The following is a 10,780-nucleotide window of genomic DNA, read 5'->3' as shown; positions in this document are numbered from 1 at the left end:
GGTACGTGGAAGGGGCACCAAGGTATGTGGGAGAGGACATTGGAACGTGGTCGGGGGAGTTGGACACGGTCTGTGTGGACCGTTATGGACTTAAGAGGCAGAGAGTAGGGGGGGGTGACAGAATGGGATTTAGGGGCACAGAACTATCCTTTGAGGAGCAGAGTGGTACTGGAGACAGGTAGGCACGCAGTGGGGGGCAAAAGCACACGGGAGGTGCGTAATGAGCGAAAACCGAGAGGTGTGTGCGGCCAGCAGTGCGCCCGGGGAGGAAGCTATCCTGGGCCGCGCGGCACGTGGAACTCGGGTCCAGCGGCCGCTTGCTGCGGTCTAGGCCGGCGGAAGCAGTTCCGACTGTATTTGGGAAACAGTTCTCAGCCCCAACGACACAGATTGGAAGGAACACTTTAAAAACACTTCAGCGAGGCACGGGATTGGAGAGCATCGGGTCACCGGGCGACAGACCACCTCTTCCGCCCGCGCGCCTCTCGGGCCCCCGAGGCGAGGCTTTGTGCGCGGCCAGACCCGGGGGCGGGGGCGGGGGCGGGGGCGGGGGCGGGCGCGGGGCGGGGTGGGGGCGACTGACGTCAGCGCGCCCGGACGCGCGGGCCGGGGAGGCGGGGAGGCCCCCCCCCCGCCACAGGCCGGAGAAAACCCAAGTAGCTAGGTGGGCGGCAACAAACCGCAACTCCCGACATTGCCAGGCAACAGCCATTCAGTTCGGTTGCTGGGACACGCGTCACCATGGCGACGGCTCCGCGCCGCGCAGTCTGAGTATTTAAAGAGCAAGCGCGCGCAACGCCCGGGCGTCGGAAAGCGGCCTTCCGGGACTCCGCGAACTCCGCTCTCCCTACCCCCTCCCCTTTACCATTCCCTTCGCCTTCCGGGCGCCAAGTCTCTCTGGCCTCCGAGGTGAACCCAGCTCCCCAGCGCGCCCCGTGTTCCCGGGTCGGGCCGGCTTCAGGCGGTGGGGAGCGGGATCCCGGGCCCCGGGCGGGCGGGAGGGACGGGACGCGGTGCAGTGTTGTTCTTTCCCCTGCCAATATTGCACTCGTCCCGGCCTCCGGCCCCCCCGGCCCCCCGGCCTCCACCTACCCCGAGCGGGGCAGCCCCCGCCCTCCTGGCTCCCCATCCCGGCGGATCTCTGATAGACTGGAGTGTCGCGGCTGCCACCGTGAGTAAATGGGGCTGGAAGGACTTCGGGCATCCTCCGACAGACACCCTATCCTTCACTTAACTCCATCCAGCACCTTCCCCACCCGCACCCCTAAATCAGTCAAACTTCCTCTAGATCCCTAACTTCCACGCTCCCAGCCTTTCTCCCCTACTCCCTGGTTCCTTCCACTTCACCTCCCTATCCTGGAAAATCCCTAAAATAAGCAGTAGCACTGGCTTAGAAAACAACCAGAACTTTATGGCAATGTGCTGTCATCTTTCCAGGGGTTGGTGCCTGAGTAATACCCCTTGAAAACTTCTCACCCCCTGAACAGTGGGGTGACCACCCCTCTGGGGCTGAACTCCTTTTGGGTGCCAGAGAAGGGTCTGTGGTTGGCTGAGGGGCTGTAGCTTAGACCTCAGGGTCTCCAGGATGGACCCCAAGGCCGAAGGTTCTAAAATTCTGAATTCTCAATCCGGTGGCCTCCTCCTCATACCCTTCCCTGAAGCAACTGCCTCCGGAATGGCTCAAAGTCCTCAGGCACTGTGTCTGGAGAAGGGAAATAATAAGTTAGGTCAGAGGCTGTGGCTCTCCCACAAGGCATGAAAGATCAGCTTGATCTCAATCAGCCACCTCACCATTGCATCGATACTGGAGATTGGACCAAATGATGTTTTCTTGAGAGAAGCAGAATACACCCAGACGCCCCCCTCGCATGGATGTGTCAATGATCACCCCAGAATCTGCCACAAGCTGGGGTCCTTCATAGAGCTTCACCCTGTCCAAGATTCCAGGAGTGTCCATGGGTGCTAGGGTGCCAGTGGGCACTGTGCCACCATGCCTGGGGCCTTGCTTTTCCCCAGCCCCCCTTGAGCTCACCAGGCCTGAGAGAGAAGGGAGGGAGGGAAAGGGAGGCAGGAAAGCAGAGGGAAGGGTGGTGCTTTTCTCAGGCCTGGGGCCCCTAGCTCTTTGTCCAGCTCCTTTTGCATCTCAAAGCACCAGCCGCATTCCAAGCGAGGATTGGGTTGCCATGACGATAAGCACAATGGGCTGGGGGGTGAAGTCACCCGCTTCCCAGGCTCTAGTCCACCCCCTTTTATCCCCTGTCCTGGCACCCCACAGCCCCAGGCACCTTAAAGGGGAACCAACCCAGGTTCCTGGACTCTGGGCTCTTGGCCATGGAAAGTCCAGCCTATAAGCAGACCCACTTCCCCTCCCCTTCCCGTTCATCTCCACCAACTAGGGCTACTTGTTGGATGGAAATGCAAAGTTGTGGACAAAGTGCTGAACCAAGGCCTGTGAAGTCAGGGCCTTGGTTTTCTCTTCTGTAAATGATGATCCCTTCCAGGTCAAATCATTCTCATCCAGGTTGATAAGGCAGGTTCCAGGCCATTCCAATTAAGGGGCCAGATGTGATGTGCCCCTCCACAGATTGGCCTGGGTTTGGAGGCTTCTGGAGAACTGTAAAGGGCATCTAACCCAATGCCCTTATTTTACAAAGGGGAAAATGGGTCATGGAGGAGGAGTGACTTCACCAACATCACTCATAGGTGCTTGTGTCTGCAGTGAGAAGGGAGATGGAGAGAAGCGGCTGCAGTCCCCACCCCTGGAGAGGCCACTGGTGAGTCCCAGCTAAAGAGGAAGGACAGGCCCGGCCTGAGTCCCACAGGTGGGCTCAGCTCCTCTCCTTACCGAATGTAGCCAACTTGAGGCCGGTGCAGAAGCTGCCAGCGATAGGAGGTCTTGTCCCGCCAGCCCACGTTTCGTGGGTCCGTCCACAGCAGTCGTACCTGATCAGGGGTGTGGCCAGTATGCCACAGGGCATTCCGGAGGTGCTCACCTGGGCCAGACACTGATGTCACTGCCTGGGGGACATTGGCAAAGACAGTGGGTCAACTGCAGAGCTGGAGTGAAGGGAGACAACAGGTCGGTAAGTGCAGGTGGGAAAGGGAGTCTAGGTGGTCATGAAAATGCTTTGGGTCCCAGAGAGCCGGCCTCCGTGCCAGATGTCTGGGTAAGAGGGCTCCCTGTCTGGCAGGGGAGGAGGCCCTGGGGCTGCAGGGGAGAACTCTGAGAAAGGACCCAGGGTTGGGGAGTCTGGGCTGCTGGGGACCTTGAGCTGCAGCCCTGGCTGGGCAACCGCCCGGAAGGGTGTAGCCTGCCAGTAGGTCTGCTCCGTCTGTTTCCACATGACCACATAGAAGCGGCCGCTGTCTTGATAACTGAAGAGAAAGCCCGCATAGTCATCATCAGTCACTGTGTTCACATGGAAGGTGCCTTCAAAGTCCACACCATTGAAGGCTGTGTATCCTGGGGTGGGGGTGGGATAAAGGTCAGGGGTAGCAAAGCTACTCGTGGCTCATCATGGGGTGAGGTTGGGAAGGGATGCCTGCTATGTGTGTGGCCAGCTTGTACCACTGCCTTCTCTCTCGCCACTTTGCCCATTCTCCCTGTCTGTTTCCTCCCCTACCCTCTGCCCCTATAGGATTCCTCCATTTGGAAGTTACTGAACTGGGTATCCCTTACATACCAACTGCCAAGCCAGGGTCACTGTTCATGGTCTGAACGATTTCCATTCCCTGGGGTTGTACAGTAAAGAAAAAAGCTGTGATGCACGTGCGCTGTCCTTCCCAGGCTCCCTCGGTAGCCCTGTCTGACAAGACCTGCCCATCCCAGTGCCCCAAGTACCTGGTTGAGCACAACCCAGTTTGGGTCAATCTGAGCATCACCCTCAGGATCCAGGACGACGGTCTGATAGGCCCGAAAATCCGTAAGCGTTACCTCTGCACTTTCAGGACACACATCCAGGGGGTCCACCACAGCATCATTGTCAAAGTCATCCTCACACACATCACCAACGCCATTGCCTGCACAGAGCGAGGCTGGGTGCTCACAAAGGCCCTGCCCACTGCCACTAGGCAGCAATACCACCTGTTGGGCCTTGCATTTCTGACTTCTTTCCCCACTCTGCCCTTCCTCACTTCCCAACAGGGCTTGCTGCCTCCCCCTGAGCAAAGGCAACACCAGTCTAACGCACTCTGGGCCCCCATGCTTACCATCTGAGTCCTTCTGATTGGGATTGGGTACCAGGCGACAGTTATCAGGACCAGGAGGCATGTAATCTGGGATGCCATCATTGTCATCATCACCATCACACTCATCTCCAAATCCGTCGTTGTCTGAGTCCAGCTGAGAGCTATTCGGCAGCTGTGGGCAGTTGTCCTTGGTGTCCTGATGCCCATCCCCATCACTGCTCAGAAGAACAAGAACCAAATAAAGGCTTTAAAGGTACTCCTTCTCTTTCCCTTTGCTTCTGCCTAGGAGCCCCTGGAGTCTACTCTCCATCCAGTCAGACCCCTGGCAATCAGCCAGATAAGGTGAAGGTCCAGCAGTAGGAATTGAGGGTAGACTATAAGAATGACTTCTTGCTCAATAGCAATCAAGAATTAAGGCTAAATTATAGAAGGAATTAACAGTATACTACGGCCCAAGTGCAGTGGCTCACACCTGTAATTCTAGCACTTCGGGAGGCCAAGGGGGCAGATCATCTGAGGTCAGGAGTTCAAGACCAGCCTAGGCAACACCATGGAATCCCGTCTTTACTCAAAATACAAAAAACAGCCAGGCTTGGTAGCACATGCTTGTAATCCCAGGTACTCAGGAGACTGAGGCAGAAAAATCACTTGAACCCAGGAGGCAGAGGTTGTGGTGAGCCAGTATGGCATCACTGCACTCCAACCTGGGTTACAAAGCAAGACTCCATCTCAAAAAAAAAAAAAAAAGATATACTAGAGGAAAGTAAAATATCCCCAATGAGACCTTGCATTTCACCAGGCACAGCGGCTCATGCTGTAATCCCAGCACTTTTGGAGGCTGAGGCCAGACTCACCTGAGGTCAGGAGTTCAAAACCAGCCAGGCCAATACAGTGAAACCCTGTCTCTACTGAAAATACAAAAATTAGCCAGGCTTGGTAGCACACGGCTGTAACCCTAGTTACTCAGGGAGGCTGAGGCATGAAAATCTCTTGAACCTTGGAGGCAGAGGTTTTAGTGAGCCAAGACTACGCCGCTGTACTCCAGCCTGGGTGACAGAGAGACTCTGTCTCCAAGAAAAAAAGCCGGATGTGGTGGCTCACGCCTGTAATCCCAGCACTTTGGGAGGCTGAGGCGGGCAGATCACAGGGTCAGGAGATCCAAGACCATCCTGGCTAACACAGTGAAACCCCATCTCTACTAAAAATACAAAAATAGCTGGGCATGGTGGTATGTGCCTATAGGCCCAGCTACTTGGGAGGCTGAGGCAGGAGAATTGCTTGAGCCTGGGAGGCAGAGGGTGCAGTGAGCCAAGATCATGCCATTGCACTCAGCCTGGGCAACAGAGTAAGACTCTATCTCCCAAAATAAATAAATAAATAAATAAAGACCTTGCATCTCTTGGCTAAGACCTTACCTGTCTTCGTTGGTATCACAGACATCCCCCACCAGGTCGCTGTCTGCATCTGTCTGAGAGAGAGGGACCTGTTCTCACCATCTTCTCTTGATAACTCAAGAGGGTGATCTGACCATTTCCCATCCAAAGGGCTGGGGCTTCATCGACCAGTATCCTCATCCCTCCCCTGCCCTTACCATCCCCCTGTACCTGGGTAGGATTGCTCATTTCAGGGCAGCTGTCACAAGCATCTCCCACCCCGTCCTCATCCCTGTCTGTCTGTAGTGGGTTGGGGACTTTAGGGCAATTGTCCAATCCATTGGGGATGCCTAGAAGACATGGGAAGCACATGGTTATTACCAGAATATGCCATACTCTCTCTTCTAGGTTGGTGAAAGTCCTGAACTTTTTCTCAGGACCCACCCAGAGGACAACTGGTCAGGAAATCTGCCTGTTTCTTGTCTCGCCCTCTAGGCCACACTCTGCCTAATGCTACACCCTACCTCACATTCCCACTGACATCTGCTGCAGATCATCTCTCCTCACCCAGGCCAACTTCCACAAGCCTGCCTCCCCAATTCACAGAGACTTCCTAGCTTCCCTGCTTCATCCCCACCTGATCCAAATTCTTACAGGGCCCCCAGCCTCCCCTTCAGCCCCAGGCCTGCACCATCCCCATCCACATCGTTGTCACAGGCATCTCCTTCCCCATTGCCATCTGTGTCCTTCTGATCATTGTTGGGAACGTTGGGGCAGTTGTCACAGGCATCACCAAATGAATCCGTATCTGAGTTCTGCTGGTCCTTGTTGGGGAACAGCCGGCAGTTGTCCTGGGCAGAGGGGTGGGAGGGGAAGAGTCAGCACCCCTAAACCACTTGTCATCTTGCACCTACCTTTCACTGTAGCCTTTTCTAAGATCACAACCTTGTGATGGTCAAACTGCTTGGCACGGTCCCACCCGCCCAACCTCCTTGTCCTGGGCACAAGGTTTTTGCCTCCCTAATTGGGATATTGGGCCCTTCCTAGAGAGCTGCCAAAGGAGGTAAGAAAGGCACTGAGAGGACAGGAGCAGAGTAGAGGAGCTTCCAGTGGGCAGGGCAGTCTGAGAGTCACCTCAACATTCTTGATCCCATCCCCATCAGCATCATCATCACACTGGTCCCCCACGCCATCATTATCAGCATCTTCCTGCCCAGAGTTGGGCGTCAAAAGGCAGTTGTCCTAAAGTTCAGAGGAAAAGGATGAGTTCTGCCTGACCCAGCCTGGGCTCCCCGCAGCACTCCCTCGCCCACCTGCCCCCTGCACCTGTTTGCAGTGTTTGTTGTTGTCCATGCAGGGCAGTGCTTGGTCTGGGTAGCCATCGATGTCTGTGTCAGTCCCGCATACGTTCCCGTTCCCAGCCCAGCCCACGTTGCACTGGGCAACATAAAGGGTAGGAGCTAGCAGTTTGGGCCGGCTCCCCTCCTCTATTTTCCCTGCTTCAGGTTCTGTCTCCCCACCAACCAGTTCCCTGGGCCCAGGCCCTAAACAGAGCCCTACCCCTTCCCCCAGACTCCCCTTTTCCTTCCATGCCTGAAGCCTAGCTCACCTGGCAGGACACTGCACCATTGCGTTCAAAGAGACAGTGAGCATGGATGTGGCAGGGGCTGTGGGCTGGGCTGTGGCAGGTCCGGGCTGGGAGGCAGCCCTGGCTCTGGTTGCCCAGGAAACCCAAGCGGCAGGGACCACACTTGAAAGAGCCCTAAGAGTGAAGCGGCAGCGTCAGGAAGGAGCCCACCAGGCACCCAGAACCAGCCCTGCCCCACCTTCGGGGTGTGGGCTGGGCATTCAGCTATGTCAGGCATAGCAGCGTCTCCGTTAGGTTCTCATGACAACCTTCCAGGGTGGGTAACAGCCCCAGTTTTCAGATGACAAAGCTGAGGCTCAGAAAGGTTAAATAATATGCCAAAGAGCTAGCAAGAGGCAAACCAGTATTCCAAACCAAGTCCGTGTGAACACCTAATCTGTGCAGTGCCCTGCGGAGGAGGAAGGGCAGCGGGAAATCTGAAGGTAAAAAGGGGTGGGGGGTGGGGTTTTACCATTCCCATCACCCCAGAATACTCTCAGGGTATTCAGCTCACCACAGTGTTAGTGCAGATGGAGTTTGGGTCACAGCCACCATTGTTGCCATCATTGCATTCATCGATGTCATTGCAGACCTGAAGGGGCAGACTTTGGGTGGAACCAGACCTATGGTGGGTCTCCTCAGATACAGCAGAGGGCACTGGTATGGCTTTATCTGTGAACATCAACATTAAGCCCAGACCCAAAGCCGATGCGAAGCCATCCCTGCCCCGTACATCACAAGGGTCCCATGTCCAACCCAGAAGCCCCTGGCCTCTACAAGGCCAAGATCCCTTGTCCACACACATTACCCAGTCTGACCTGTTTGCTGGCCCGGGCATAGTCAATGCCTACACCAGACACCTGTATGCCCTTGTACCCTCGAGGACAGGCCTCACAGTGGAAGCCGGGCATGGTGTTGATGCAGCTGGAGCCTGGGAAACACGGGTCAGCGTGAGCACACTGGAGACCAGACGAGAAGGCAGAGGTCAGGCTGCCCTCTGGGAAACTCAGGCCCCCGCCTGTGATCCAAGAACCATTGCTCCAAGTCTCTCCACACAATCGCCTTGAGCTCCTGGTCCCCACCCCGCCTCCCTTGGGGTTCCCTGGCTCCCTCTCCAAGCCCCTGGTGGCCATCTCAAGCCTCCCCTGCCACTTCCCAGCTCCTTCCCTGTGTGGCCTTCAGTCTTTGCCCCGGGCCTTCTGTCTCTCCCATCTTGCATTTTTCTTCTTGTCTCTGACTGCTCCTAAACTCTAGATTCCTCTCCTCCAGACCAGCATTTATCCCACCCTCTTGGGCCCCTCCTGACGTCCTCACCCCAGTTTTCTTTACCCTTCTGGGCTCTGCCCTCCCCCACCTCATTGATGTCACTGCAGTGGGTGCCGTTGCCCTGCAGGCCGGGGGGACAGGGCCCACAGCGGTAGCCTGGGTACTCGTATACTTCCATGCAGTCCACGCCTCGGAAGCAGGGATTGGGGCTGCAGTGGGAACGCTGCTCATGGAAGCCTGAGGAGTGGACACAGTCAGAGCTACCCGGTGGTCACCATTTAAGCCACCAGAATGGGACGCTGAAGTCATTGGGTAGGGAACATGGCAATGTCATCTGGAGCCTCCCCTACACTCCCACTCACCGCACACCTGACACTCCATGATGGTGTTTCGGATCAGGGACATTTCCTTCACCTGGGGAAGGATGGGGAGGAGTCAGCACTTGGCATCTGCCACCCCACCCCAGAATCAGTGCCACCCTTCACTGGCCCACCCGAACCTGGTCTCGGATATCATCCCGCAGCTCCACCAGGATCTGGTTGAAGAGGGTGAGTTGGGTGACCAGCGCCTTGGTCTGCTCCCCTGTCAGGACCCAGGGTGTGAGGGGCTCAGTAGTGGGGTACCAGTCCAGGGCCCTTTGTAGGCAATAAGCCAGCACCTGCCATGGCTGCCCACCCCTGCCTTTAAACCTGCTACATTCTTGACTGAAGAGGACTTAGTTTGAGGCAGCTGCCAGAGCCTGGGGCCTCCTCCCCCCTTGCCCCTTCCGCTCCAGCGTGGCCTACTCACCTAGAATGGAGTGCAGTGCATTGCTCACTGGAGAGAAGAAAACAGAGTCAGAGGGGTGAGGTGATATGAAGAGAGGCCTGGCTGGTGAGGAGGAAGGAAGGCAGGGACAGGGCTGGAGCCTCAGAATAAAGATGGGGTGCTGAATGGTGGGAGGGTAGGGCTGGCAGGCAAGCAGTGCTAGCTCCTTCCACAGGGCCAAGGACCCTCTAAGGGAGCTGCTTCATAGGAAGTCAAAACCCAAATCCTCCTGGTTCCTAGGAATGGGAGTGGCAGAAGGGATGGACCCAAAGCAGGGCCAGGGCCTCAGTACATTCCATTCCCCCCAACTTTTTTTTTGAGACGGAGTCTCGCTCTGTTGCCCAGGCTGGAGTGCAGTGGTGCCATCTCAACTCACTGCAACCTTTACCTCCAGAGTTCAAGCCATTCTCCCACCTCAGCCTCCCGAGTAGCTGGTACTACAGGCACCCACCATCATGCCTGGTTAATTTTTTGTATTTTTTAGTCGAAATGAGGTTTCATCACATTGGCCAGGCTGGTCTTGAACTCTTGACCTTGAGTGATCTGCCCACCACAGCCTCTCAAAGTGCTTGGATTACAGGCGTGAGCCACCACACCTGGTCATCCCCTTCCCTTCAAGTGCTCTCTCTCTCTCTGAACTATCTGGGAAAGATGGGTATTTGATTTAGGTGAGAGCTTCTGAACACCCCTGCCAGAGAGACCAGGCAATGGGTAATGCTCAGAGGAATTGCTGGTGACATCTGCCAGTGAGAACTAAAAAAGACTCAAGACCAGGCCAGGTGCGGTGGCTCACGCCTGTAATCCCAGCACCTTGGGAGGCCAAGGTAGTTGGATCGCTTGAGGTTAGGTGTTTGAGACCAGCCTGGCCTACGTGGTAAGACCCTGACTCTATTAAAGTTATAAAAATTAGCTGGGCGTGGTGGTAGGCACCTGCAATCTCAGCTACTCGGGAGGCTGAGGCAGGAGAATCACTTGAACCTGGGAGGCGGAGGTTGCTGTGGCCCAGAGTGCACCACTGCACTCCAGCTTGGGTGACAAAGCAAGACTCTGTCTCCAAAAAAAAAAAGACTCAAGACCAGTATCTCTTAGCCAAGACCAAGCAATTAACTTCTTTCTCTCCCATCCTTTCCAGAGTTCCTCAGTGATATTCCTCTCTGGGATTGCTTTGTTTTTTTCTGGGATGGCTGTACTGGAGATTGTGGAGTCAGGTGGAAGATTTGGAATAACAGGGTTAGAAACCCCAGGAAGGTGAGCCAAAGGAATGGGTGTTGAGAGGGAGGTTGAGAAGACAGGATTCACCAAAGGCCACAGGACCTGTGGTCCAATGTCAGCAAACAAGTCTGTGTTACCTGCACTGTGGATGGACTCGTCCCCTTGGAATGGACACTCACTCAGGGCTCCTACCCGGGCCATGGACCCACCCAGAATAATTTTCATAGATTCCACAAAGCCCTGGGGGGGATAGCAGCAGAATAAGGTGGGAAGGTCTACCAACCCCTTCCCCAACTGGTGCAAACTC

At 55.8% G+C, this 10,780-nt stretch overlaps 1 protein-coding gene and 1 long non-coding RNA gene across 5 annotated transcripts in view; one reads left to right on the top strand and one right to left on the bottom strand.

Moving 5' to 3' along the window:
• Positions 1-1,390: 1,390 nt before the first annotated feature.
• The window catches only part of THBS3 (thrombospondin 3), a 13,379-nt gene continuing 3,989 nt past the window's right edge, over positions 1,391-10,780 (bottom strand). For 2 of the 4 annotated variants that reach the window (XM_003937786.4, XM_039459888.2), the window contains 20 exons: positions 10,611-10,713; positions 9,244-9,270; positions 8,954-9,036; positions 8,817-8,868; positions 8,543-8,691; positions 8,007-8,147; positions 7,703-7,780; positions 7,171-7,323; positions 6,888-6,998; positions 6,696-6,803; positions 6,253-6,412; positions 5,793-5,911; positions 5,604-5,656; positions 4,210-4,403; positions 3,842-4,020; positions 3,684-3,732; positions 3,267-3,463; positions 2,846-3,018; positions 1,792-1,931; positions 1,391-1,702 (listed from right to left, as the gene is read on the bottom strand). In XM_003937786.4, the coding sequence (XP_003937835.2) occupies positions 1,644-1,702; positions 1,792-1,931; positions 2,846-3,018; positions 3,267-3,463; positions 3,684-3,732; positions 3,842-4,020; positions 4,210-4,403; positions 5,604-5,656; positions 5,793-5,911; positions 6,253-6,412; positions 6,696-6,803; positions 6,888-6,998; positions 7,171-7,323; positions 7,703-7,780; positions 8,007-8,147; positions 8,543-8,691; positions 8,817-8,868; positions 8,954-9,036; positions 9,244-9,270; positions 10,611-10,713 (2,328 nt within the window). In that variant the 3' untranslated portion in view covers positions 1,391-1,643. The remainder of the gene's footprint in view (positions 1,703-1,791; positions 1,932-2,845; positions 3,019-3,266; positions 3,464-3,683; positions 3,733-3,841; positions 4,021-4,209; positions 4,404-5,603; positions 5,657-5,792; positions 5,912-6,252; positions 6,413-6,695; positions 6,804-6,887; positions 6,999-7,170; positions 7,324-7,702; positions 7,781-8,006; positions 8,148-8,542; positions 8,692-8,816; positions 8,869-8,953; positions 9,037-9,243; positions 9,271-10,610; positions 10,714-10,780) is intronic. The other 2 variants (XM_074389975.1, XM_074389976.1) reach the window with 2 other exon arrangements.
• LOC101044660 (uncharacterized) overlaps positions 3,835-10,780 on the top strand; it is a 7,025-nt gene continuing 79 nt past the window's right edge. The window contains exons 1-2 of the long non-coding RNA XR_746146.3: positions 3,835-3,923; positions 4,145-10,509. This is a non-coding gene — a long non-coding RNA (uncharacterized LOC101044660). The remainder of the gene's footprint in view (positions 3,924-4,144; positions 10,510-10,780) is intronic.

Source organism: Saimiri boliviensis, chromosome 19, assembly GCF_048565385.1.
Source record: "Saimiri boliviensis isolate mSaiBol1 chromosome 19, mSaiBol1.pri, whole genome shotgun sequence".
NCBI classification, from domain to species: Eukaryota; Metazoa; Chordata; class Mammalia; order Primates; family Cebidae; genus Saimiri; species Saimiri boliviensis.
Note: the sequence above shows the minus strand (reverse complement) of the source record. Positions and strands in the feature narration are given on the sequence as shown.